Below are 23,919 nucleotides of genomic sequence, written 5' to 3'. Positions count from 1 at the left end.
CTTTTTTTAAATTATGCTTCGTACACATGTTACCATTCCAACTATCAAAATGACACCTGTGTTTTATGAGTTTTAGTTAATTAATAACCAATAATGACAATAACATGTTTTAAAAACTTAACTTCTGACTAGTACCTGTTAAATTTTAGGTGAAAAAATACACAGTTGTAAAAAGAAATAAACTTTTATCTTTTACATGATTTAAATTATAGTAGAATATAAATAAAAACAGAAATGCAAAATTATGAGGACTGAGGGTATAGATTAGTGGCAGTACATTTGTCTAATCTGTACAATATTTTGGATTTGATCAATACCACTGTGCGAGTGTGTGTGTGTGTGTGTGTGTGTGTGTGTGTGTGTGTGTGTGTTTGTGCTGATGGATATATGAATGTGTGTGATTGTGTAAGTATGATAGAAAAATAAAGGTAATGAATAGGTCCTACAGAATGGAGTAAGTGATAAAATTCACATACCATTCAGATAAGTAGGTCATCAATGAGTAAAGCATGCCAATCAATGAGGTAATGAGTTATCTTTGAGAAGGTGGTTTTGTAAATCAATGTATTAGGTAAGCCAAAACACTGAGTAAGTCTTAACTCTGGGTTTGTAGAATAGTACAAACAGGAAGTAGGTAAACATTTGGTTCCAGAGGAAGAGTGGAAGGTGATTGACTTCAAAGGCTGTAGAAGGTCATTGGTTTGGCTTTTGTTTATATGCCAAGAAAGCCAAGAAGCTGCTCAAAAGACTCTCCTCAGAGTGAAGTATACTTTCTCAATTTTAAATAAATTTCTTATAATTAACTATATGGAATTTACTTTAATAAGGGAAGAGAATCAACATATGAATTTGATAATATCTGTAAGACATGAATGCTTCTTGACCAAAGCAAGAGAAGACATAGTTGAACGAGTGAAATAATGAATGAGATGTTAATCAACCAAGATGATGGATACTGGAAGGTGAGTAAATGCAGGCACAGCCCAGGAAATTTTAGTAAGTAGCTTTAGAGCTGAAGCCTCTAAAAGAAGCCCCCTAGAAGATGTATAGCTACATGTCCTTCTCTGGCCTCATGTTATCTATGCTCATAGAAGTTCAACATCCTGACATTCTTGCATTTCTGGTTTGATTTGACTAAAATATTTCTGTCCAGACTATCATTTTATAATGGGTTTTTCTTTCCCCCTAAATTTATTTTTTATCAACTTTTGCAGAGAAAGGTGGCAGATTAGTACTCTAGTAGTCAGTCATAATATTGAAATATTAGACTATGACATTGAATAATAATGTCAAATGACAAAACAGTTAACATCCTTTGGTTTTCTTATATTTTTGGTTGTGAGCCTAGCCTTTAACAGCTGAGCCATCTCTCCAGCCCCTTGGTTTTCTTAACATTTGCTTTAGATGCCTAGCTTTGAGGCCAGATGATACAATGTTCCGAAAGAGTGTATCATTTAAAATAGTGTTTTTTTCAGACAGTGTGGTGGAGTGTGTTTTACAAACTTCTTTCTGTTCCTCTTGAGTGTAATGACAGAGGATGAGGGGTCTGTACCTTGGTGTGCACATGGACACCACTACCAGAGTCCATAAAATAACTGACTCCTAGAGGTTAAGGTTATACTGTATAAATGTGGAACTTAGATTGTGAACATGTAAGTACAAAGACACATTAAAATCTTAGGGAAAAAAAAACAGAGCTTACTTAGTTTATCAGATTGAGGAAGGATGAAACTTCATCACCTAATTACTTCACCTGAATGTCCTCATTTACACCATTTATTTGAACCTCATGAAAAGCAGACCACCTAACACTGTAATGAGAGTGGCCCCCACTGATAATGTGGCTTCATCCACATTACTTTAGATGCCTGGTTTTAAGGCCAGGTGATACAATGTTCTAAAATAATATATTGTATAAAACAGTGTTTTTTCAGACTGTCCTTTGCTCTAGTGGAGTCTTACTTGTTTTTCCTAGACTCACTCTTGCACCTTGTCTCAACAGTTCAATGAAACCTTGAGGCTCAGCTCAATCCTGCAACCCAGCATGAAGCTCTTGCAGCTCAGCTCTGTGCCTCCAGCAGTTCTCCCACTGAGTTATCTAATACTTAAAGTGACATTCTATGCATCTCAATTATTTTGTTGCCTCTGTCTTCAGAGTTACTGCACTGCTGGATTTCTTGACGGGAATCAGTATTAGTGGAAGTTTCTGACTGTTAGACCAATGAGATTTGAAAGTTGTTTCAACATGTTACTCTATTGCTCTTGACTGTCCCATCACTGGGGCAAATGTCAGGATGGTAAAGCCTGCCCTAGTCTGAATGGAATCTGTAACACATCAGCAGAGAAGCATCTCCATTAGAAGAATGCAACACTTGGAGAAGTTGCGTCAGAAGAAACCTAACTTCATTCTGTACATTACGCTCACAGCGCAACTACTTGTTTGTGAAAGACTATGTAGTAGGTTGAGTTTGAGAATAAATACATAAACTAAACCTTCTGAAAGTTGACAGCAGACTTTAAAGTGTATAAATAGAGCAAATAATACAAGGATTTGGAGAATCAGGGAGGTGGAGTAAGTAAATATAGTTTTGGAAGCACACTTATACCGGAACAATTAACCTTAAGGCTTCTGAAATTTAAATCTTATCTCAGTGGCTGGTATTTTCCTTTCTACCCTATGTCACATGTTCATAAGTGCACCGACTCTAACTTAGAAAGCTGACACTGAAACATTAAAGTTTTAAGGCAGCTTTACTGTTCTTAAATTTAAAAATGCAAAACCTTATGCACAACGAAACATGCATTTACATTTTATCTTGTTTAAGTTTGTTTCCCTATGTTGTGATAAAATATCCTAACAAAGTAACTTAAGAAGGGGAGTATTCTAACTCAGTTCAACAATATAATCCACCACTTCAGGGAAATCAAGGCAGCAGGAGCTGAAAGCAGCTAGCCACATCACATCTGTAGTTGACTAAAGTCATGCTAGCAGCCAGACTACTCTCTTCATTGTATACAGTTCCGGGTCCCAGAACAGGGAGTGGTTTTCCTATTTTAATTAATGGAATCAAGATAATTCCCCAAGAAGCATGCCCAGAGGTCTATTTTCCTCATGATTCTAGATTCTGTTAAATTGACATTACTTATCTATTTGATCTTAGGCTAATGCTTTAAATTCAGAATAAAATTTTTATGATAGGATTTTATATGAAGGTAGATACACATATTCATACATATGCATGCCCATTCACACACATGCATGTCCACACTTATACACACATATACACACACATATGTGCATGCATGTATGCACAAAAATGAGTTACTTAGTTCTTGTTTCAGAGTAATATAGAAAAAGTTTTGCTCAGTTAATCATATCTTACAATCTATTTACAGATGATTCAGAACTTATGATACTTATTTTTAATGGAAATTGCTTCTCTGCATTCACTCCACAATTATTTCTAGTAGGAGCAGTTATAAGGTATAATGGTTCAACTGAATGTTGCCTCTAATGAGCATAGTAAAACACTGATCTCTTTGATTAGGCTGCTTCCACTACAGCTGTAAAAATTATACAACACCACCTCTGAGCTTCCTTTATATGGAGCAAACTGGGAGGTACTTTAGTGTAGGCACATAAAAGTCACCTAAATCCCAAATATCAGTGAAGAAATGGATTGTGTAATAGAGACTCTACTTCACCAAATGTAGAATATACATCTTGTGTATTTCTATGGTCCACCTATAAGTCATGATTGAAATGTTAATGAAAGATAAGAGTAGTATGTGAGGCCAGAAACATTGACTGTCTTTCTACATCTGCCATTAATATGCTGAAGGGCCACACATCTGGTAATTCTTTTCGGTCATCCCTTTCGTTATACAATAAGAATTGGGTTTGGGTACTCTCTGAGCATGTACTTTTAGTGTACAGCTCATGTCCTCTGATTCGAAGAGTGAGTATCTTCACTTTGAAAGTTAGGGCCAATTTCATTCACTATTCACTTTCTTTCTAGCAAAAAAAGTACTTTTTTAATAAAAAAATTATATTTACTTACAAGCATTCAGAATGCCAACAAAACAGCCACTTTTTTTTTGAATTATAGGGCGATATTCAGTTAACAGAAGAATTATCTTCGTATAAGCTTAGTAAGCGACAACTGAAGGTGAAAGAGCAACAACCAAAAACAAAACAAAACAAAAACAAAAACAAAAACAAAAAAAACAAAGATAAAACCAAAGGAAAAAAAAAACAAAAAGAAAAAAACCCAAAAAACAAAAAACAAACTACTGTCCCCGTATATAACTAATTTGTGCTGTGCACCAACAAGAACCTGCTTTAAATTTCCATACCAATTTACAATCCCAGACTGTACCAGGCAAAGTTAGTGGCTATTGAAAATACCACCAGGACAGAACTATCTAAAGACACATTCAGTAGTGTGTTAACTATACAAAAACAAAACAAAACAAACAAAAAAACCAAGACAACAACAACAAAAGCACTGTAAACTCTAAAAACAAATCTTACATAGTCTTACTTTTCAATTTTTTCTTTGAAAGGAGTGAGTTGTGTACAGAGGATTTAAATGCTTTATAGACAAGGAAAAAACTTCACTAGAACCAACTCATTCATCATCATCTTCATCATGATCTTCACCTTCCTAGTCTTCTTCCTTTTCCTCATCCTCTTCATCCTCCTCATCATTTTCCTCTTCCTTCTTTTCCTTGCTCTTTTCAGCCTTGACCACCCTCTTTTTCACTGCATCAGGTTTTCCTTTAGCTCTGTAGGTATCAATATCCCTCCCATATTTCTTCAGCTTAGCGGTCTTCTTCTCATAGGGTTTCTTGTCATCTGTGACAGTATTGTTCCACATCTCTCCTAGTTTCCTTGCAGCATCACCAATGGAAAAACCAGGATGCTCGCCTTTGATTTTTGGGCACTACTAAGAACAGAACAAGAAGAAGACTGAAGGAGGCCTCTTGGGTGCATTGGGATCCTTGAACTTCCTTTTGGTCTCCCCTTTGGGGGGATGTAGGTTTTCATTTCTCTTTCATAACTAGCCTTGTCAGCCTTTGCCATATCTTTAAATTTCCCCCTTTCCTTAGCAGACATGGTTTTCCACCTCTCTGAGCACTTCTTGGAGAACTCGGAGAAGTTGACAGAAGCATCTGGATGCTTTTTCTTGTGCTCCTCTAGGCAGGCTTGCACAGAGAATGCATTTGAGGACATTTTTAGCGTTTTAGGATCTCCTTTGCCCATGTTTAGTTGATTTTCCTCCGCAAGGCACAGATTTGCCCAGTGCCCGTCCGGCTCTCACTTGCCCCACAAATAGAGTCTTAAGAAATGTCCCCCTTAGCAGTTCTACAATTTAATTCCAGAAAACACTCTGACAAAGGAGGAAGATGATCTTTTTATTATCATGCTTACTAATAAGGCATTACTAATAAGGTACAAGTGGAGACATTATGCCTTGCAAAAATTGATGCATCACAGCCCAGTATCAAACAGAGTTGAAATAGTTATGTCTCAATCCATGTGAGAAATACATTTGTATGTATGTGTGCGTGTGCTAAGATTCTAATCCTCATAAATGAAGTGAGATACACATTTTTTACGAGAAAATTTCCATAGTTCTTGACATTAGATATTCAGTAAGTACTTACAGTAGTAAATTCTTTTCAGAACTCTCTAAGGGTTTAAAACAGGTCTCTGTGAATGCGTTTCAATATATAAACTGGTAGAGAACCATATATCTATACATTTTTAAGTAGACTATTGTTCACTAGAGATTCTAAGAATCATGTTGCTTTATTTTTTATTTGTTCCAGTGAGACTTAATCTGCATTGAGTGAGCAAGTTACTATTATTGTGTATTTAAACTAAATGTGCAGTATTCTGTTCTTATGATCCTAAATATAGAAAGATGTTCATCACTTTGAGTGAATTAAAGATTAATTAACTTTACATACCCTGAAGGCCACTGATATGGAAATTCTCCATAGTTTGAAACTATATGTTCTGTTTCTATGAGCAAGAAATCTTGCTCATAGATAATAAGCAAATATGTCACATACCCATTCATCTACTGTACTGATTCATATTCATGTTTATAAAAGAGCAGATTCTGTACTGAGATAAGTTGAACTAAGATCAACTGCATTTAAAATATTGTACAAGTGATATTATTCCATCGAAATAGGAAATTAGATTCCCAAAACTGTTTTTGCCCTATCATAAATTACTCATAACTTGACCTTTCACCTCTCACCTTGCTTGTGTCCTCTCACTATTGCAATGGGACACAAAAGGACTATGCTTCACTGATCCCTTGGTAGAACCCGCTGACATGAGTTTTAGATCTATCTTTAATGACATTCCATTGCAAATCATCACAATGATTGCTGAGATGTCTTATTCTTGTATTCTGTGTATCTGATTTTAGATTATGCTTTTGATAACTTGATTTAGTGTCATCAATTTGTGTTTCAAAGCTACATTAATCTGCCCTTTAGACGATAATCTCTGTAAATTAATGATAAGCACATCCAGAAATGAACATGTCAGCTTTGGAAATACTGGCCTTGATTATAGTGCTTGTTCTATGTGAAGGAAAAAATCTTGGCTGTAAGTGATTTTTTTCTATGTGTGACTCATGGGTTGTTGACTAGATGGTCTTGTTTAGTGACCATCACAGTACAGTTATATTTCTTCTGTGTTTGTTCTACCAAAGGAGTCAATTTCTGATCATTAAATAGAGAATCCACAGGGGAAAGACCAGCTTTTTAAGCAGTGCTTATATAGGTTAACTTAGAGTAAGAAACAGTGTGATCTCAACAAAATAGAATTAAAAAGATGTCGAATTGCTTATTTAAAAGAATAATATAGGAACAATTAATTTAATAATCATAATTTACGATTCCCAGGATATGCTTTCAATTATTGTTGATATTCAGTATATTTGATAGTTATTGCTAAATGTTAAAAGTACAGTAAAGAAGATATAATTTACCTCGTTTAGTGCCTAACTTTTTTTAGCAGCATGCTGAGTATAATACTCTGTTTATTTTAGAGCTAATCTTAGATGAGATGACATAGGAGAAGAACAACAGTAATAATAATTGTCTTGGCCACCCTCAAGTTGACCATGTGAATGCAAAAGAATCTTTTCCTGGGGACAGTTATTTACCCTTCGTCATGTTGATTTGTCATGGAACCCAGAGATGATCTAGATGATCTCACAGAGAACTCAAAGGACTTTATGTGTGGTATTTTTTCAGAACATATATCTGGTAAGTGGACTGTCTTATGATTTTCAGAAACAGAAAGGAAACAATACTTAACCTGATCACAAGGCAGATCCAATTCAAATGGCAAAAGCAAAAGCATTGGTGGCTTTATACAAAGATATTCAACTGTATTTAATTTTATCAAGATTCATTTTATTCAGGTAATAACAGATTATCATGTATATGAAACTGTGACTAACAAAACACATATTAGAAATCCCCTACTGGAATACTGTATTTAATACTATTATTACTACTAATAATAATAATTTTATTATTATTATTTAATACTATTATTATTTAATAATAATTGAATAAATAAATAATAAATAAATAAATTGAATAAATAAATAATATTTATTCAAGTCCCTATATAAATATACAAGGTAGTTATCATAGTCTACTGATGAGAAGGCCAAATCTTCTAGAGATTTTCATTCTCTTCATATTAGACTTAAACTGGATTCTTTGCCTCCTTAGCACCCAGTCTTATTCTTTCCTCTCTTTCGTGACAAAGACAATGATTGGTGTGCTCACTTACTGAGACATGAGTTAGTCTCATTTTTATATGTGTGTAGATTTGCCCTTGCTACCAGAATTATCTAGAATGGAGAGGGGATCCCTCACTTTTCACTAACACTTTCTCTCTCTGGCCATTGGAGTGAGTCAACCTGATACAATAAGAAACAATGACCTTAATTTATCATGGATAAAATTCCACTGAAGCCCACTATAGAGAAGCTGCTTCACCAGCACTAAATAAGTACATTTTTGTCTTGTGTGAAAGTGTCACATGACCAGGGCCCAGGCCCTGAGTCTGGCCTTCAGCAGCTCTCAGTGACAAAAATATTAGGCAACAAGTAAGATCTTATTTTTACCTACAGCTTCATCTAACAATATCTGATCCAGGTCCTGAGTCCACAGCAGATATGGCTCTGTCAACCTTTCTATTCCAAGAGTTTAGTTTGCTAAACAGTGAGCCGAGGTCCTCCTGGCTTCATTCCTACCTATGTTCTTCATTTATTGAGTATGAGGCAATATATGTTTTGAACCAATTTTATTTTCTTTACTGTTTAGTAAGTAATAGACACTGTATCAATCTGCAGTTCTTCCCTTGGTGTTTCTGTGTTTATTGCTTTCTTTCCTCCCTGCAAATTACCAATACATGTGATAGGTGGGCAGCAACTCTCCCTATCCTCAACTGCTTTGTAAGGAGCAAATATCATATCATTTAAGGAGACACCTTTTAGTGCAAATCAAAGAAGCTTTTGACTTTCAAATTCAGAGAGTAGCACGTTATTAGGTGATGCACTACCAGCTTTCAGAGGTTGTCACTTTCCTTTGTGCTCTTTCTTAGCAGTAAAATATACAAAAAGACACTCCAGATACTTGAGCACTGTGCTGACGGAGATCCACCTTGTGAAGTTTCCACTAGTGAATAGTGGTTATGCGAGGAGCAGATGTATTTGAACATGCCGAGGTAAGAGGAGTAAAGGAGAAAACACTGATGCACCTGAGAACAGGTTTCATAGTTTTCGCTTTAAAGATTTTCTATACCCAGGCTGAGTTGTTTTCCTTTCTACTACCTACAAGAGAAGGGGTAGGTTTTTGAGTATGTGACACCTTCCTCAGAAGCCTCAGAGCGACATCTGCATCACCGCGATAAAATTACTCAGAAGAAATATGCATCTAGGGAGCACTGAGATACTTTGTCTGTCTGAGCTAGAAATGGATTTCAGAGAGTGTGGCACTAGTCCTGTCTCTGTAATTAGAAATAATTTATACATAGCTATTAAAACCACACAACAAAACCACACATAAAATATTCGAACTAAGTCTTTCGATTCTGCCTTACCCCTAGCTATGCTTCCAATATGTTCCATGGATAATATGAGATAATTACTAAAATGTACCCTTGAGAATAGTTTCTGCAACAATTCGATGTTTTGGGCTTTTTGTGTTTGCTATTGAGGCTCACACCTGCAGATGGAAACATAAGGAAATTACTGTCTTGATACTATTTCTAAATGTTGTGTGCAGTTTAGATCAAAGTTTGACATTCTGAGCTGTTTAATTTTCTCTAGGGAAAGAATTTCCCCAGTGGAAGAGCTTCAGCATTACACCTCCAGATTTCAAGCCTTTCTGAAACAAATCTAGACCTTGATCAGATTATTTTCGGGTCATTCACCACTTGTAGGGAGATAATGAATAAATCGTTTCAGGAAGGGCCTTAGGCAAGGATTCCAGCCCTGCCTCTCTTGTGTTCTCCATGTAGCAAACGCTGAAAAAATAGTACTGGTGTGGTAGAATGTCTTTTTTCTCTCCTGAATATACATATATACATACATATATATATATACATATATATATGATATCTCAAAGATTGTTTGTACAAAGCATACAGCTTCTAATCCCAATTCTTCAGCTTGTTTTGAATTATTATTTTGCCACCAAACTGAATGCCTTGGCAATATTTTTTAGAATAGTCTTTTTTTTTCCAGAATAATTGGTACAGAAGTATTTTCTAATAATTTAACATCAAGCCATTAGTCACCTATGGTTCTGTTTAAGTCAGATTTGAATATCATTAAGTTTTCTAAAATGAAATGGCTTTGCAACTCCTAAGTAGAAAGTGGTCTTCACCAAACTTAATAGTAAAATGGAAATTCATGTAATTTACATAATATATTAAATTATCAACTAATGAAATAATGTAGTTGGAAATGGTTCTTTCAGTTTATTTCATTTCTAGCTGGTGTTTTTATAAACTGACTTCCCAGTGAATAAACATTAAACTAAATAGTATTTTTAAAGGAATGTTCAGAAAAATGTATAGCTTAGTTAATTTTTAATTAGATGAAATAACTGATAAGCAATATTACTTAAATAATAAATACAATGCAGTTTTTTAGATTCATGTTTGGAACTTTGGGATAACAGATCAGAAATGAGGCAGATTGATGAGCTTTCCACATATACCTTGAAGCAAGGGAGTTAAACCAGCCACACTAGAACGCGCTCCAAAAGTTCACTGTGAATATTCAACATACACGCTTAAAAGGACTACTATTTTAGTGATATAATCCAAGTAAATAATTCATGGTACACGCCATTTAATAAAAAACATACCTGTTAAAACTGTTTCACACGGTTAATGTTACACAAGAAACCAGAGAGCGATGGATGAGCCAAGTGGGAAGCGAAAGGAAGGAACTTATGATAAAAGTTTACAGTGCGGCAATGAGAGATGGGTGAGGAGCACGGATAATTTACCAGTAAGCATGATGAGTCTAGAATAGCATTTAAAACACTTTCATCAACAGAATAAAATAAAGAGCATAGTTGTTAAACTGATGCTTTTCATAGTGGGTTTATTAGCACTCAACATAAAGACCTAAGGCAAAATATTCTCTCTGTCAAAACCGTTTCTTTCTACTTGTTTTTTACGTTCTATAGTTGACTATACTTCATATTCAAAGAATTAATTTGTGAAGAAATTTCGATAAATAAGGAAGGCGATTAAATAGATATAACATTTTGTAAAATCTGGAAAAAAATAACAACGCAAGTTAAAAACAGAATCTAAGTGAGACCCAATGTCTTCACAGTATCCTATAGCAATACTTTATGCTCAGAGATCAAAACATGTTGAACATAGCTTTAGCATTACGTGCACTTTTTAGGCTTTGCAAAGCTCAGGCCCAAACATAGAACCCATAAGTGCCAGGATTTTATTACCACTGATCCATATATTCTCATCCTCTTCTTTTTTGTTTTAATCTATTTTTTAATACTGTAGATTTATTCCCCTCCTGGTCCTATTCCATATCCTATACGTCCTCCCCACCCATATCTCCACATCCCTACCTACCACAGCACCTGACTTCTAAACTCTGTGGGGCCTCCAGTCTCTTGAGGGTGAGGTGCAACTTCTCTGACTGAATCCAGACCAGGCAGCCCTCAGTAGTATGTGTGTTGGGGGCCTCATATCAGCTCGTCTATGCTGCCTGGTTGGTGATCCAGTGTTTGAGATATCTCAGGGGTCCAGGTTAATTGTGACTGCTGGTACTTGTACAGGGTTGTCCTAATCCTCAGCTTTTTCCCAGCTCTTCCGAATTCAACCACAGGGGTCAGCAGCTTCTGTCCATTGGATGGGTGCAAATATCTGCATCTGACTCTTTCGGCTGCTTGTTGGGTCTTTTAGAGGGCAGTCATGATAGGTCGTGTCAAGCCTCTGGGCCTCCCCTTGAGCAGGATCCAACTTTGGGCCTGTTGTTGGACCTTCTTTTTCTTGAGCTCCTCTCCTTTTCCATCTCTGGAGTTCTTTCAGACAGGAACATTATGGGTCAGTGTTTTGACTGTGTGATGGCAACCCCATCCCTCACTTGAGGCCCTGTCTTTCTCCTGCAAGTTGGCTTTACAAGTTTCCTCTCCCGACTGTAGGGCATTTCACCTAAGGTCCCTCCCTTTGAGTCCTCAGCATCTCTCACCTGCCAGGTCTCTACTGCCTGCTGGAGCACCCCCACCCCTACCCCAAACTTCTACCTCCTGAGGTTGCTTGTTTCCATTCTTTCTGCTGGCCTTCAGGGCTTCAGTCCTTCTCATCCATCTAACACCAGCTCTTATTTCCCTTTATTCCCCCATTCCTATTGCCTTTCCCTCCCATGTACCTCCTTCTCTCCCCCTTTATGATTACTTTCTTCTCCCTCCCAAGTGGGACTGAGGTGTCCTCATTGGGACTTCAGCTTTTTAACTTTATGAGTTCTGTGGACTATATCTTGGGTATTCTGAACTAACTTACTTACTTTCTTTCTTTCTTTCTTTCTTTCTTTCTTTCTTTCTTGTGTTGGATAACAGCCACTTATTAGTGAGAATCAATTGGGCATATGCTTTGGGGTCTGAGATACCTCATTCAGGATGATATTTTCTAGTTACATCCATTTGCCTGCAAAACTCAGGATAGCCTTGTTCTTTTTTTTTTTTTCTTTTTCTTTTTTATTTTATTTTATTTTTTTTATTATCTTGAGTATTTATTATATACATTTCAAGTGTTATTCCCTTTCAGGTTTCCGGACAGACATCACCCTCTCCCCTCCCCTTCCTTGGGGGTGTTCCCCTCCCAAACCTCCCCCCATTGCCACCCTCCCCGCATAGTCTAGTTCACTGGGGGTTCAGTCTTAGCAGGACCCAGGGCTTCCCCTTCCACTGGTGCTCTTACTAGGATATTCATTGCTACCTATGGGGTCAGAGTCCAGGATCAGTCCATGTATAGTCTTTAGGTAGTGGCTTAGTCCCTGGAAGCTCTGGTTGCTTGACATTGTTGTACTTTTGGGGTCTCGAGCACCTTCAAGCTCTTCCAGTTCTTTCTCTGATTCCTTCAACAGGGGACCTATTCTCAGTTCAGTGGTTTGCTGCTGGCATTCGCCTCTGTATTTGCTGTATTCTGGCTGTGTCTCTCAGGAGCGATCTACATCCGGCTCCTGTCAGTCTGCACTTCTTTGCTTCATCCATCTTGTCTAATTGGGTGGCTGTATATGTATGGGCCACCTGTGGGGCAGGCTCTGAATGGGTGTTCCTTCAGTCTCTGTTTTAATCTTTGCCTCTCCCTTCCCTGCCAAGGGTATTCTTTTTCCTCATTTAAAGAAGGAGTGAAGCATTCACATTTTGATCATCCGTCTTGAGTTTCCTTTGTTCTAGGGATCTAGGGTAATTCAAGCATTTGGGCTAATAGCCACTTATCAATGAGTGCATACCATGTATGTCTTTCTGTGAGTGGGTTAGCTCACTCAGGATGATATTTTCCAGTTCCAACCATTTGCCTACGAATTTCATAAACTCGTTGTTTTTGATAGCTGAGTAATATTCCATTGTGTAGATGTACCACATTTTCTGTATCCATTCCTCTGTTGAAGGGCATCTGGGTTCTTTCCAGTTTCTGGCTATTATAAATAAGGCTGCGATGAACATAGTGGAGCACGTGTCTCTTTTATATGTTGAGGCATCTTTTGGGTATATGCCCAAGAGAGGTATGGCTGGATCCTCAGGCAGTTCAATGTCCAATTTTCTGAGGAAACTCCAGACTGATTTCCAGAATGGTTTTACCAGTCTGCAATCCCACCAACAATGGAGGAGTGTTCCTCTTTCTCCACATCCTCGCCAGCATCTGCTGTCACCTGAGTTTTTGATCTTAGCCATTCTCACTGGTGTGAGGTGAAATCTCAGGGTTGTTTTGATTTGCATTTCCCTTATGACTAAAGATGTTGAACATTTCTTTAGGTGTTTCTCAGCCATTCGGCATTCCTCAGCTGTGAATTCTTTGTTCAGCTCTGAACCCCATTTTTTAATAGGGTTATTTGTTTCCCTGCGGTCTAACTTCTTGAGTTCTTTGTATATTTTGGATATAAGGCCTCTATCTGTTATAGGATTGGTAAAGATCTTTTCCCAATCTGTTGGTTGTCGTTTTGTCCTAACCACAGTGTCCTTTGCCTTACAGAAGCTTTGCAGTTTTATGAGATCCCATTTGTCGATTCTTGATCTTAGAGCATAAGCCATTGGTGTTTTGTTCAGGAAATTTTTTCCAGTGCCCATGTGTTCCAGATGCTTCCCTAGTTTTTCTTCTATTAGTTTGATTGTGTCTGGTTTGATGTGGAGGTCCTTGATCCACTTGGACTTAAGCTTTGTACAGGGTGATAAGCATGGATCGATCTGCATTCTTCTACATGTTGCCCTCCAGTTGAACCAGCACCATTTGCTGAAAATGCTATCTTTTTTCCATTGGATGGTTTTGGCTCCTTTGTCAAAAATCAAGTACCATAGGTGTGTGGGTTCATTTCTGGGTCTTCAATTCTATTCCATTGGTCTATCTGTCTGTCTCTGTACCAATACCATGCAGTTTTTCTCACTATTGCTCTGTAATACTGCTTGAGTTCAGGGATAGTGATTCCCCCTGAAGTCCTCTTATTGTTGAGGATAGCTTTAGCTATCCTGGGTTTTTTGTTATTCCAGATGAATTTGCAAATTGTTCTGTCTAACTCTTTGAAGAATTGGATTGGTATTTTGATGGGGATTGCATTGAATCTGTAGATTGCTTTTGGTAAAATGGCCATTTTTACTATATTAATCCTGCCAATCCATGAGCATGGGAGATCTTTCCATCTCCTGAGGTCTTCTTCAATTTCTTTCCTCAGTGTCTTGAAGTTCTTATTGTACAGATCTTTTACTTGCTTGGTTAAAGTCACACCGAGGTACTTTATATTATTTGGGTCTATTATGAAGGGTGTCGTTTCCCTAATTTCTTTCTCGGCTTGTTTCTCTTTTGTATAGAGGAAGGCAACTGATTTATTTGAGTTAATTTTATACCCAGCCACTTTGCTGAAGTTGTTTATCAGCTTTAGTAGTTCTCTGGTGGAACTTTTGGGATCACTTAAATATACTATCATGTCGTCTGCAAATAGTGATATTTTGACCTCTTCTTTTCCGATCTGTATCCCCTTGATCTCCTTTTGTTGTCTGATTGCTCTGGCTAGAACTTCAAGAACTATATTGAATAAGTAGGGAGAGAGTGGGCAGCCTTGTCTAGTCCCTGATTTTAGTGGGATTGCTTCAAGTTTCTCTCCATTTAGTTTAATGTTAGCAACTGGTTTGCTGTATATGGCTTTTACTATGTTTAGGTATGGGCCTTGAATACCTATTCTTTCCAGGACTTTTATCATGAAGGGGTGTTGAATTTTGTCAAATGCTTTCTCAGCATCTAATGAAATGATCATGTGGTTCTGTTCTTTCAGTTTGTTTATATGATGGATCACGTTGATGGTTTTCCTTATATTAAACCATCCCTGCATGCCTGGGATGAAGCCTACTTGATCATGGTGGATGATTGTTTTGATGTGCTCTTGAATTCGGTTTGCCAGAATTTTATTGAGTATTTTTGCGTCGATATTCATAAGGGAAATTGGTCTGAAGTTCTCTTTCTTTGTTGGGTCTTTGTGTGGTTTAGGTATAAGAGTAATTGTGGCTTCATAGAAGGAATTCGGTAGGGCTCCATCTGTTTCAATTTTGTGGAATAGTTTGGATAATATTGGTATAAGGTCTTCTATGAAGGTTTGATAGAATTCTGCACTAAACCCGTCTGGACCTGGGCTCTTTTTGGTTGGGAGACCTTTAATGACTGCTTCTATTTCCTTAGGAGTTATGGGGTTGTTTAACTGGTTTATCTGTTCCTGATTTAACTTCGATACCTGGTATCTTTCTAGGAAATTGTCCATTTCCTGAAGATTTTCAAGTTTTGTTGAATATAGGTTGTTATAGTAAGATCTGATGATTTTTTGAATTTCCTCTGAATCTGTAGTTATGTCTCCCTTTTCATTTCTGATTTTGTTAATTTGGACGCACTCTCTGTGTCCTCTCGTTAGTCTGGCTAAGGGTTTATCTATCTTGTTGATTTTCTCAAAGAACCAACTTTTGGTTCTGTTGATTCTTTCTATGGTCCTTTTTGTTTCTACTTGGTTGATTTCAGCTCTGAGTTTGATTATTTCCTGCCTTCTACTCCTCCTGGGTGTATTTGCTTCTTTTTGTTCTAGAGCTTTTAGGTGTGCTGTCAAGCTGCTGACATATGCTCTTTCCTGTTTCTTTCTGCAGGCACTCAGCGGATAGCCTTGTTCTTAATAGCTGAGTAGTACTCTATTGTGTAAATGAACCACATTTTCTGTATCCATTTTTCTGTTGTGGGACATCTGGGTTGTTTCCAGCATTTGTGACCTTATCACAAATAAGGTCGTTATGAGCATTATAGAACATGTGCCCCTGCGACATGGTGGGCCACCTTTGGGGTATATTACCAAGATTTGGTATTGCTGGGTCTTCAGGTAGATATATTTCCAATTTCCTAAGGAACCTGCAGATTAATTTCATGAGTAGTTGTACCAGTTTGCAATCCCATCAGCAGCAGAGGAGTGTTTCTCTTTCTCCACATCCTCACTAACATGTGTTGTCAACTCACTTTTTGATCTTAGCCATTCTGACTGGTGTAAGGCGGAATCTGAGTATTGTTTTGATTTGCATTTCTCTCATCACTAAGGACTTTGAACATTTCCTAAGGTGCTTCTTAGCCATTCAAGATCCCTATTGCAAATTCTGTTTAGTTCTATATCTCATTTTTCGATTGAGTTGTTTGGTCTTTTGGTGGTTAGCTTCCCGAGTTCTTTGTATATTTTGGATATTAGCCCTCTATTGGAAGTGGGTTAGTAAAGACTTTTTTCCCAATATGTAGAATGCTGATTCGTCTTTTTAACTATGTTCTTTACCTTACAGAAACTTTCAGGTTTCATGAGGTCCCATTTATCAATTCTTGATCTAAGTACAGTAACCATTAGAGTTCTGTTTAAGAAATCTCCCCTGTGTCAATGAGTTCAAGGCTCTTGTCCACTATCTCTTCTATTAGATTAAGTATATCTGGTTTTATGTGGCGGTCCTTGATCCACTTGGACTTGAGCTTTGTGCAAGGTGACAAATATGGGTTTATTTTCATTTTTCTAAATACAGACATCTAGTTAGACCAGTACAATTTATTGAAGATGTTTTTTTTTTCCATTTTATATTTTTGGCTTCTTTGTCAAAATCAGTTGTGTGTAGTGTGTGATTTTATTTCTGGGTTTTCAATTCTAGTCCATTGATCAACCTGTCTGTCTCTTTACTAATACCATGCAGTTTTTAATCACTATTGCTCTGTAGTGAAGTTTGATGTCTAGGATGGTGATTCTCTCAGCCATTCTTGTACTGTTAAGAATTTTTTCCACTGTTATAGGCTTTTTGCCTTTCCAGATGAATTTGACAATCACTCTTCCCATGTCTTTGAAGAATTGTGTTGTGATTTTTATGGGGATTGCATTGAATCTGCTGATTGCCTTTAATAGGATGGCCATTTTTCCTATGTTATTTCTGCCAATCCATGAGCATGGATTTTCTGAGATCTTCTATTTCTTTCGGAAAGATTTGAAGTGATTGTCATAAAGATGTTTCACTTGTTTGGCTAGAGTTACCCCAATAAATTTTATATTATTTGTGGCTATTGTGAAAGGAGTTGTTTCCATAATTTCTTTCTCAGCCTGTTTATCATTTATATAAAGGGAGGCAAGAGATTTATTTGAGTTAATTTTATATTCATCCACTTTGCTGAAGTTGTTTATCAAGTGGAGAAGTTCTCTGGTAGAATTTTTTGGGATCACTTATGTATACAATCATATCATCTGCAAATACCTTTATTTCTTCTTTGCCAATTTACACTCAATCTCTTTTTGTTGTGTTATTGTTCTGCCTAGCACTTTGAGTACTGTTCAGAATAGATATGGGGATAGGAGGCATTCTTGTCTTGTCCCCAATTTAGGTGGGATTGCTTCAAGTAATCCATTTGTTTTTATATTGGCTGTTGGTTTGTAATAAATTGCTTTAATTATGCATAGTTATGGGTCTTGAATTACTGATCTCTTTAAAACTTTTAACAGTAAGAGGTGTTAGTTTTTGTCAAATGCTCTTTCTGCATCTAAGGAGATTATCATGTGATTTTTTTTCTTTCAGTTTGTTTATATAGTGGATTACATTCATGGATTTTCATATATTGAACTGACCTGCCTACTTGACTATGATGAATGATGGTTTCTATGTGTTATGCAGGAATTTTTTTTAGGAAAAAAACATTAATTTTTATTGGAAAATTATGATTCAATCCCATCTTTTTTTTTAATCTTTATTAACTTGAGTATTCCTTATTTACATTTTGATTGTTATTCCCTTTCCAGTTTCCAGGCCAACATCCCCCTAACCCCTCCTGCTCCCCTTCTCTATGGGTGTTCCCCTCCCCATCCTCCCCCCATTACCGCCCTCCCCCCAACAATCACATTCACTGGGGGTTCAGTCTTGGCAGGACCGAGGGCTTCCCCTTCCACTGGTACCCTTACTAGGCTACCTATGAGGTTGGAGCCCAGGGTCAGTCCATGTATAGTCTTTAGGTAGTGGCCCAATCCCTGGAAGCTCTGGTTGCTTGGCATTGTTGTTCATATGGGGTCTCGAGCCCCTTCAAGCTCTTCCAGTTCTTTCTCTGATTCCTTCAAAGGGGGTCCTATTCTCAGTTCAGTGGTTTGCTGCTGGCATTCGCCTCTGTATTTGCTGTATTCTGGCTGTGTCTCTCAGGAGAGATCTACATCCGATTCCTGTCGGCCTGCACTTCTTTGCTTCATCCATCTTATCTAGTTGGTGGCTGTATATGTATGGGTCACATGTGGGGCAGGCTCTGAATGGGTGTTCCTTCAGTCTCTGTTTTAATCTTTGCCTCTCTCTTCCCTGCCAAGGGTATTCTTGTTCCCCTTTTAAAGAAGGAGTGAAGCATTCGCATTTTGGTCATCCTTCTTGAGTTTCATGTGTTCTGTGCATCTAGGGTAATTCGAGCATTTGGGCTAATATCCACTAGTGCTTATGGACATTAAAACCAGTTCTTCATTATTCTGGCGTATATTGAAAACCAGCTGAGAAATTCAGCCTTGTGAACTGAAATAGTATTACATTTTTTTGACCCTACATTGGTAGACAATCAATGTTGAACTAAATGGAACACAATCTGTAAGCCATAATAGTCGTAGTACCAGTAGTAATAGTAATAGTAGTAGTAGTAGTAGTAGTAGTAGTAGTAGTAGTAGTAATATGTTATATATAAATATATATGTTATATATATTATATATATAATTATTATTACATCGCTTACAGGTTGAAGTACATGTAAGATACACACACACACACACACACACACACACACACACACACACACACACAAACATTCTATAAGTTCTGTTTTCTACAGAACCCTGAGTAATGCAGGAGGGAATCACCTGAACAACAGAGTTCATCAGTGGAAATTCTCAAAAGTTTCCACCTGTCAAAATGAGATAAAGCTGACCTCACATCTATTTATTGACTTGCTAGTTTCTTTTTATTCCCTCTCATAAGGTCTTATGTGCAGTCTATTCTTTTATATTTGCACTAGAGCATTTCAAATCCTTCTGATTCTGGAAGTTCAGCCTTCTACTGCTCCTTATTTGAAATTGACTTCCTAGTATGTAGATTATAAAAAGCCACAACAAAAGGCAAATATGAAGAAATAATAAAAAATCATATTGTTTTTCACCAAGATGGTGCTGAAAGTGAAGAAGGAAGTTCCTGCCCCTCCCAAAGCCGAAGCCAAAGTGAAGGCCTTGAAAGCTAAGAAGGAATTGCTAAAAGGTGTCCACGGCCACAAAAAGAAGAAGATCCATATGTCACACACTTTCTGGTGGCCCAAGACCCTGCAGCTCTGGAGGCAGCCAAAATATCCTAGAAAGAGTGTACCCAAGCTTAACCACTATGCTCTCATCAGATTCCCATTGACCACTGAGTCAGCTATGATGAAAATAGAGAACAACATGCTTGTGTTCATTGTGGATGTGAAGGCCAACAAGCAGCAGGTCAAACAGGGCATGAAGAAACTCTATGACATTGATGTAGCCAAAGTCAATACCTTGATAAGACCTGATGGAGAAAAGGCGAATGTTCACTTGGTTCTTGATTATAATGCTCTAGATGTTGCCAACAAGATTGTGATCATCTAAACCAAGTCCAGGTGGCTAATTCTAAATATACACTTTTTTTTTTCACCATAAAAAGAGCATATTTCATGGAATAATATTTCATGTAAAAATAGTTACGATTATAGTATGAAAGTACTCAAAGGGAGTTTCCCCTTTAAGAAAAGTATATTTAAGTTTTTGTGATATTGTAATGTGATTATATCACTTCTTCCGAAATTAAATTTTGACAGCTTTGCATAAGGCATTCTAGTGATTCTGACTGATAACTTTTTATCTTCCCACTTGGGCCAGCTCCTCTCCTCCATGCTAGTCCTCTTATCCACATTTATATATTTCTATTATTTGTCTTTTCATTGATGGAGGAAACTTTTGTGCTTCCTACTTGCTTACCAAATCAATGTGGTGTGTTAGTCCTGCTGTAACTCCTTTTCCACACAGCAGGAGGATGACTTGATATAGACATTCATTCACACTACTCTGCTCAGTGCCCAAAGCTGTCCCATATCCTCTGATGGAATCCTGTCTCAAACTATGGATATCATTCTTACAAGGACGGAACCCAGGTTTTTTGTACCTGTGTGGGAGAGAGTTTCAAAGGTCTGTGAACTGGTCTTAAAAATACATGTTTAATACTAAAAGAAAAGTTACCATACTGACCTCAGGGTCCCATTTAACTTCCTAGCTGCCATTTCACTGGTCTCAATGGGACCTGTCAGGCAGCTCAAAGGCAAGCCATTCTGCCTGTCAGTTTATAACAGCTTGAAGAAAATAAACTTCTTAGAAATTGAGCCCAACTAGTGATCATTTCTGATTTATTCTTTCTGTGGCAGGCCCTGGCTATGCGCTATTGCGTTCTTCAATAGTACCATTCTATCAAGAGGCTTAGACAAAAGAAAGAAACGGAGAAATTGTTTATCAGAAGTCTAACCTGTCAAATGTCTTCACAGTTATTTTACAAATACACATTTATCCCTTGAAATGTTGACCTGGATGTTGCAGAGCTGACTCAACAATAATATTCAAATTAGTCTCTGTCATTTATCTACTGGACAATACTAACCAGAGAAAAACTATTTAGAAACCAGATCTCATTCATTCATGCATGAAATGAAATGAAATTAAGGCTGTAAAACAAAGAACAATCAAGTTCACATGACTGGAAATTGGCATAATAATTTTGTAATTATTCTATTGTCTTCTGGGGATCCTTTTAATGATACTGTCATTAAATTGACTACTTGCATCTCACTAACTTATTAGTAATAAGAGTTAGGCAACATTGGGTAAACATTTCAAAAACACTTTCTGTGTCATGAAAATCATAGAAAAATAATTTTAATTAATATGAGTTCATATTTTATTTATCTATATGTGTCCAGAAATTCAAGAAATTCAACTCCCCAAAAGAAAGAACATGGTATTTGATCTACATATTCTGTAAGAGAATTAATTTGTTACATGTACCACAAAAATTTATTGACAGCACTATCATGTGCTCAAGTTTACAGGAAGTCAAATGTTAGAATATACAAATGTCATCCAGGTTTGTGAAGCCTATGACATCAGAGACAAAAAATGAGGTCAAAATGTTTTGACCGTAAATTCGACCCAATCACAGTGTGTTGACATTCACTGTGTCATATTAACTCAAGCAAAATTTATGAATTAGCACAAATGCTAATGGTCATGACTGCCAGTTTTTGAGACTTAAATGTCTCCCTACAAGTTTTGCCAAGTTTTTCTTATATTTGCTAATTCTCACATTACAGATTGTTTCTGATATAAATTTTCAGCCTGAAAGAGTGTCCAATCATTTGGGTTTGTCAGAAGTTAGTAGCAATGACTTCTCAGACCCTTCTTCTTTCAGGAGAATGGGTCTATTGTAGATACCATTTATAATTGTAGTGTTTTCACTTATCTTTAGAGATGGTTTGTTCTAGTGTTTGTTGAGTGTTCTTATTTGATTAATAAGGAAACCTATGGTGGCAGAACCAAACTGATCATACAAGCAGCTTGAATATTCTGATTTGAAGAGAATCTGTCTTTGAATGGAAACCTGAACAAATGAAGGCATGAAAGTTTAATAAAACCCATTGTTGATCATTCAACATAAAAACATACCAGTGGGGCATATATTCCAAAGGATTTCACAATTATATCAGAATAAATGCAGCAAGGAAATATACTAATGTGATTTAGATGAACTTCATACTATAAAAATAGATTTCAGAAAGTTTTAGGAATTGTTAGAAATTTTTGAAAATTTATCACAGATGAAAATGTTGGAGAGAATGGAGGGCAGAATTGCATGTGGAAGAATTCTGCCCAGGGATGGTCAAAAGGAACAGCAACTTGACTTATACTTATAGCAGGCAAATGAAAGGTCCTAGTTGCAAGCATAGCTTCAGTACTCATCACCTACAGTGATGGTGATAGGTGCCTCCTCTTTCTCCAAGAGCTCCAACCTGGACTTCTTTTCAGTCAGAATGTTCAATGGATACTCTTAATGATATATACAATACTAACTTGAGTCCCCACAGTAGCAGAAGCTTTTAATGATATGTTGATATAAAATATGATCGTTGATATAAAATATGATCAAAGACAAAACTCTAAAGTAAATGATTGTGTCTGTGGCCCTTGAAGGTAAGAGCTGGTAGGGAACAACAGCAGATTTGCTACTGTTCCTGGGTTGTCCTTGTGACTACAGCATCACAGCACAACCTAGTATATTCCTTTGTAAAACCCTGAATACAGAGAGCCTAAGTTTCTTCTCTATTTAAAAACAGCATTTTATAATCTTTCCCATTAGTATTTAGAGAGTTAATATAACTAACATATTAAAGAATCAATATTTGACAACAGTGAAAAATTATTTTGTATTTATAGTTTATTTTTTTAAAGAGAAATATCAAATGGAGTGGAAGTTTCTGGATATACCAGTTGATACAGATTCATGTGATACTTTGCTGAGGAAAGATCCATGAGTGGACATGTAATGTTTGGAGAGAGTACAAGTAGGACTCAGTGGACAGTGAAGGTGCGCTTGCATAGCTTGTTTTGCAATACTTGGCGGGTCTCACGTCTTGTCCTCACTTCATTGAGAGAGACACATGACAGAGAACTCTGGATAACCTGGTGGATTCTGTTTATTCCATTTCACTCTTGAAAATTCACCAGAGGCCTGACTGTTTCTACTCGATTGTGTCACCACTATCCTGACACTGCTGAACTGGATTGCTTGTAAATTGACAAATGGAGATTGGGATTGCCCCCACAGAACTGCTTCTAAACAGATCCACAGTCCCTTCTCCAGTTTACTATTTTTTCTCCCCAACCTTTGGACAGTAGGGTTGGGATTGAAGCATTTGTGAATCTTTATTAAAGATAAGGTTGAAAAATTCGAAGCCTACAAGCAAGCAAACCATATATATATATCTTTTTATGATATACAATTTTGAGTCTTTATTATAAACATTTATATATATCACACAAATGATAACATATACGTGTTTTCACTTATGCTCTATTCAAATTCTTTGAGGTTATTTTTATTTTTATTTTTTATTTTATTTATTTTTTTTATTCTTTTTTTCGGAGCTGGGGACCGAACCCAGGGCCTTGTGCTTGCTAGGCAAGTGCTCTACCACTGAGCTAAATTCCCAACCCTGAGGTTATTTTTAAAATTTGCATAACTAATTTATTTGTCTGACTACACCTACGTTGTCAGAGAATTGGGCGTAGGCCTGCGAGATTTAAGAAGAAACACACACTTGGGTCATTTGTGTTAAAAGAATGAAATCCAGGCTTTACTGAGATCTCCTTATATACCAGAGGCAAAAGCCGTGGAAAAGCAACAAAGCAGGTGAAAATCCCCAACCAGGAAAACAGGAAAACAGGAAAAATCTGTGTTGTGGAGAGTCCCAGCCCCAAAACAGGAGTGTAAATAACTTGTTAACAACAAGAGTGCCATGGAAAGTCCCAACCCCAAGTCAGGGGCAGAGAGCAGCTGCC

At 37.0% G+C, this 23,919-nt stretch overlaps 1 protein-coding gene and 1 pseudogene across 1 annotated transcript; one reads left to right on the top strand and one right to left on the bottom strand.

Moving 5' to 3' along the window:
• The first annotated feature begins 616 nt into the window (after positions 1-616).
• Rpl23al2 (ribosomal protein L23A like 2) lies at positions 617-20,698 on the top strand. Its single transcript, XM_087589480.1, has 4 exons — positions 617-962; positions 7,077-7,296; positions 8,651-8,773; positions 19,471-20,698. The coding sequence occupies exons 3-4, from the start codon at positions 8,741-8,743 to the stop codon at positions 19,924-19,926; spliced, it is 489 nt and encodes a 162-aa protein (XP_087445606.1). The 5' UTR covers positions 617-962; positions 7,077-7,296; positions 8,651-8,740; the 3' UTR covers positions 19,927-20,698.
• LOC108348321 (high mobility group protein B1 pseudogene) lies at positions 4,632-5,266 on the bottom strand (annotated as a pseudogene).
• Positions 20,699-23,919: the final 3,221 nt, after the last annotated feature.

The sequence above is a fragment of the Rattus norvegicus genome, chromosome 16, assembly GCF_021556685.1.
Source record: "Rattus norvegicus strain SHRSP/BbbUtx chromosome 16, alternate assembly SHRSP_T2T, whole genome shotgun sequence".
In the NCBI taxonomy this organism is placed as follows: Eukaryota; Metazoa; Chordata; class Mammalia; order Rodentia; family Muridae; genus Rattus; species Rattus norvegicus.
This window is presented reverse-complemented; position numbering and strand designations above follow the sequence as displayed.

Bases quoted from the DNA above. Each gene is read 5' to 3' on its own strand.
- Rpl23al2 (XM_087589480.1), top strand. From the start codon at position 8,741: ATGCGAGGAGCAGATGTATTTGAACATGCCGAG. The intron at 8,774-19,470 runs GTAAGAGGAGTA...TTTTTCACCAAG, and splicing joins ATGTATTTGAACATGCCGAG to ATGGTGCTGAAAGTGAAGAA.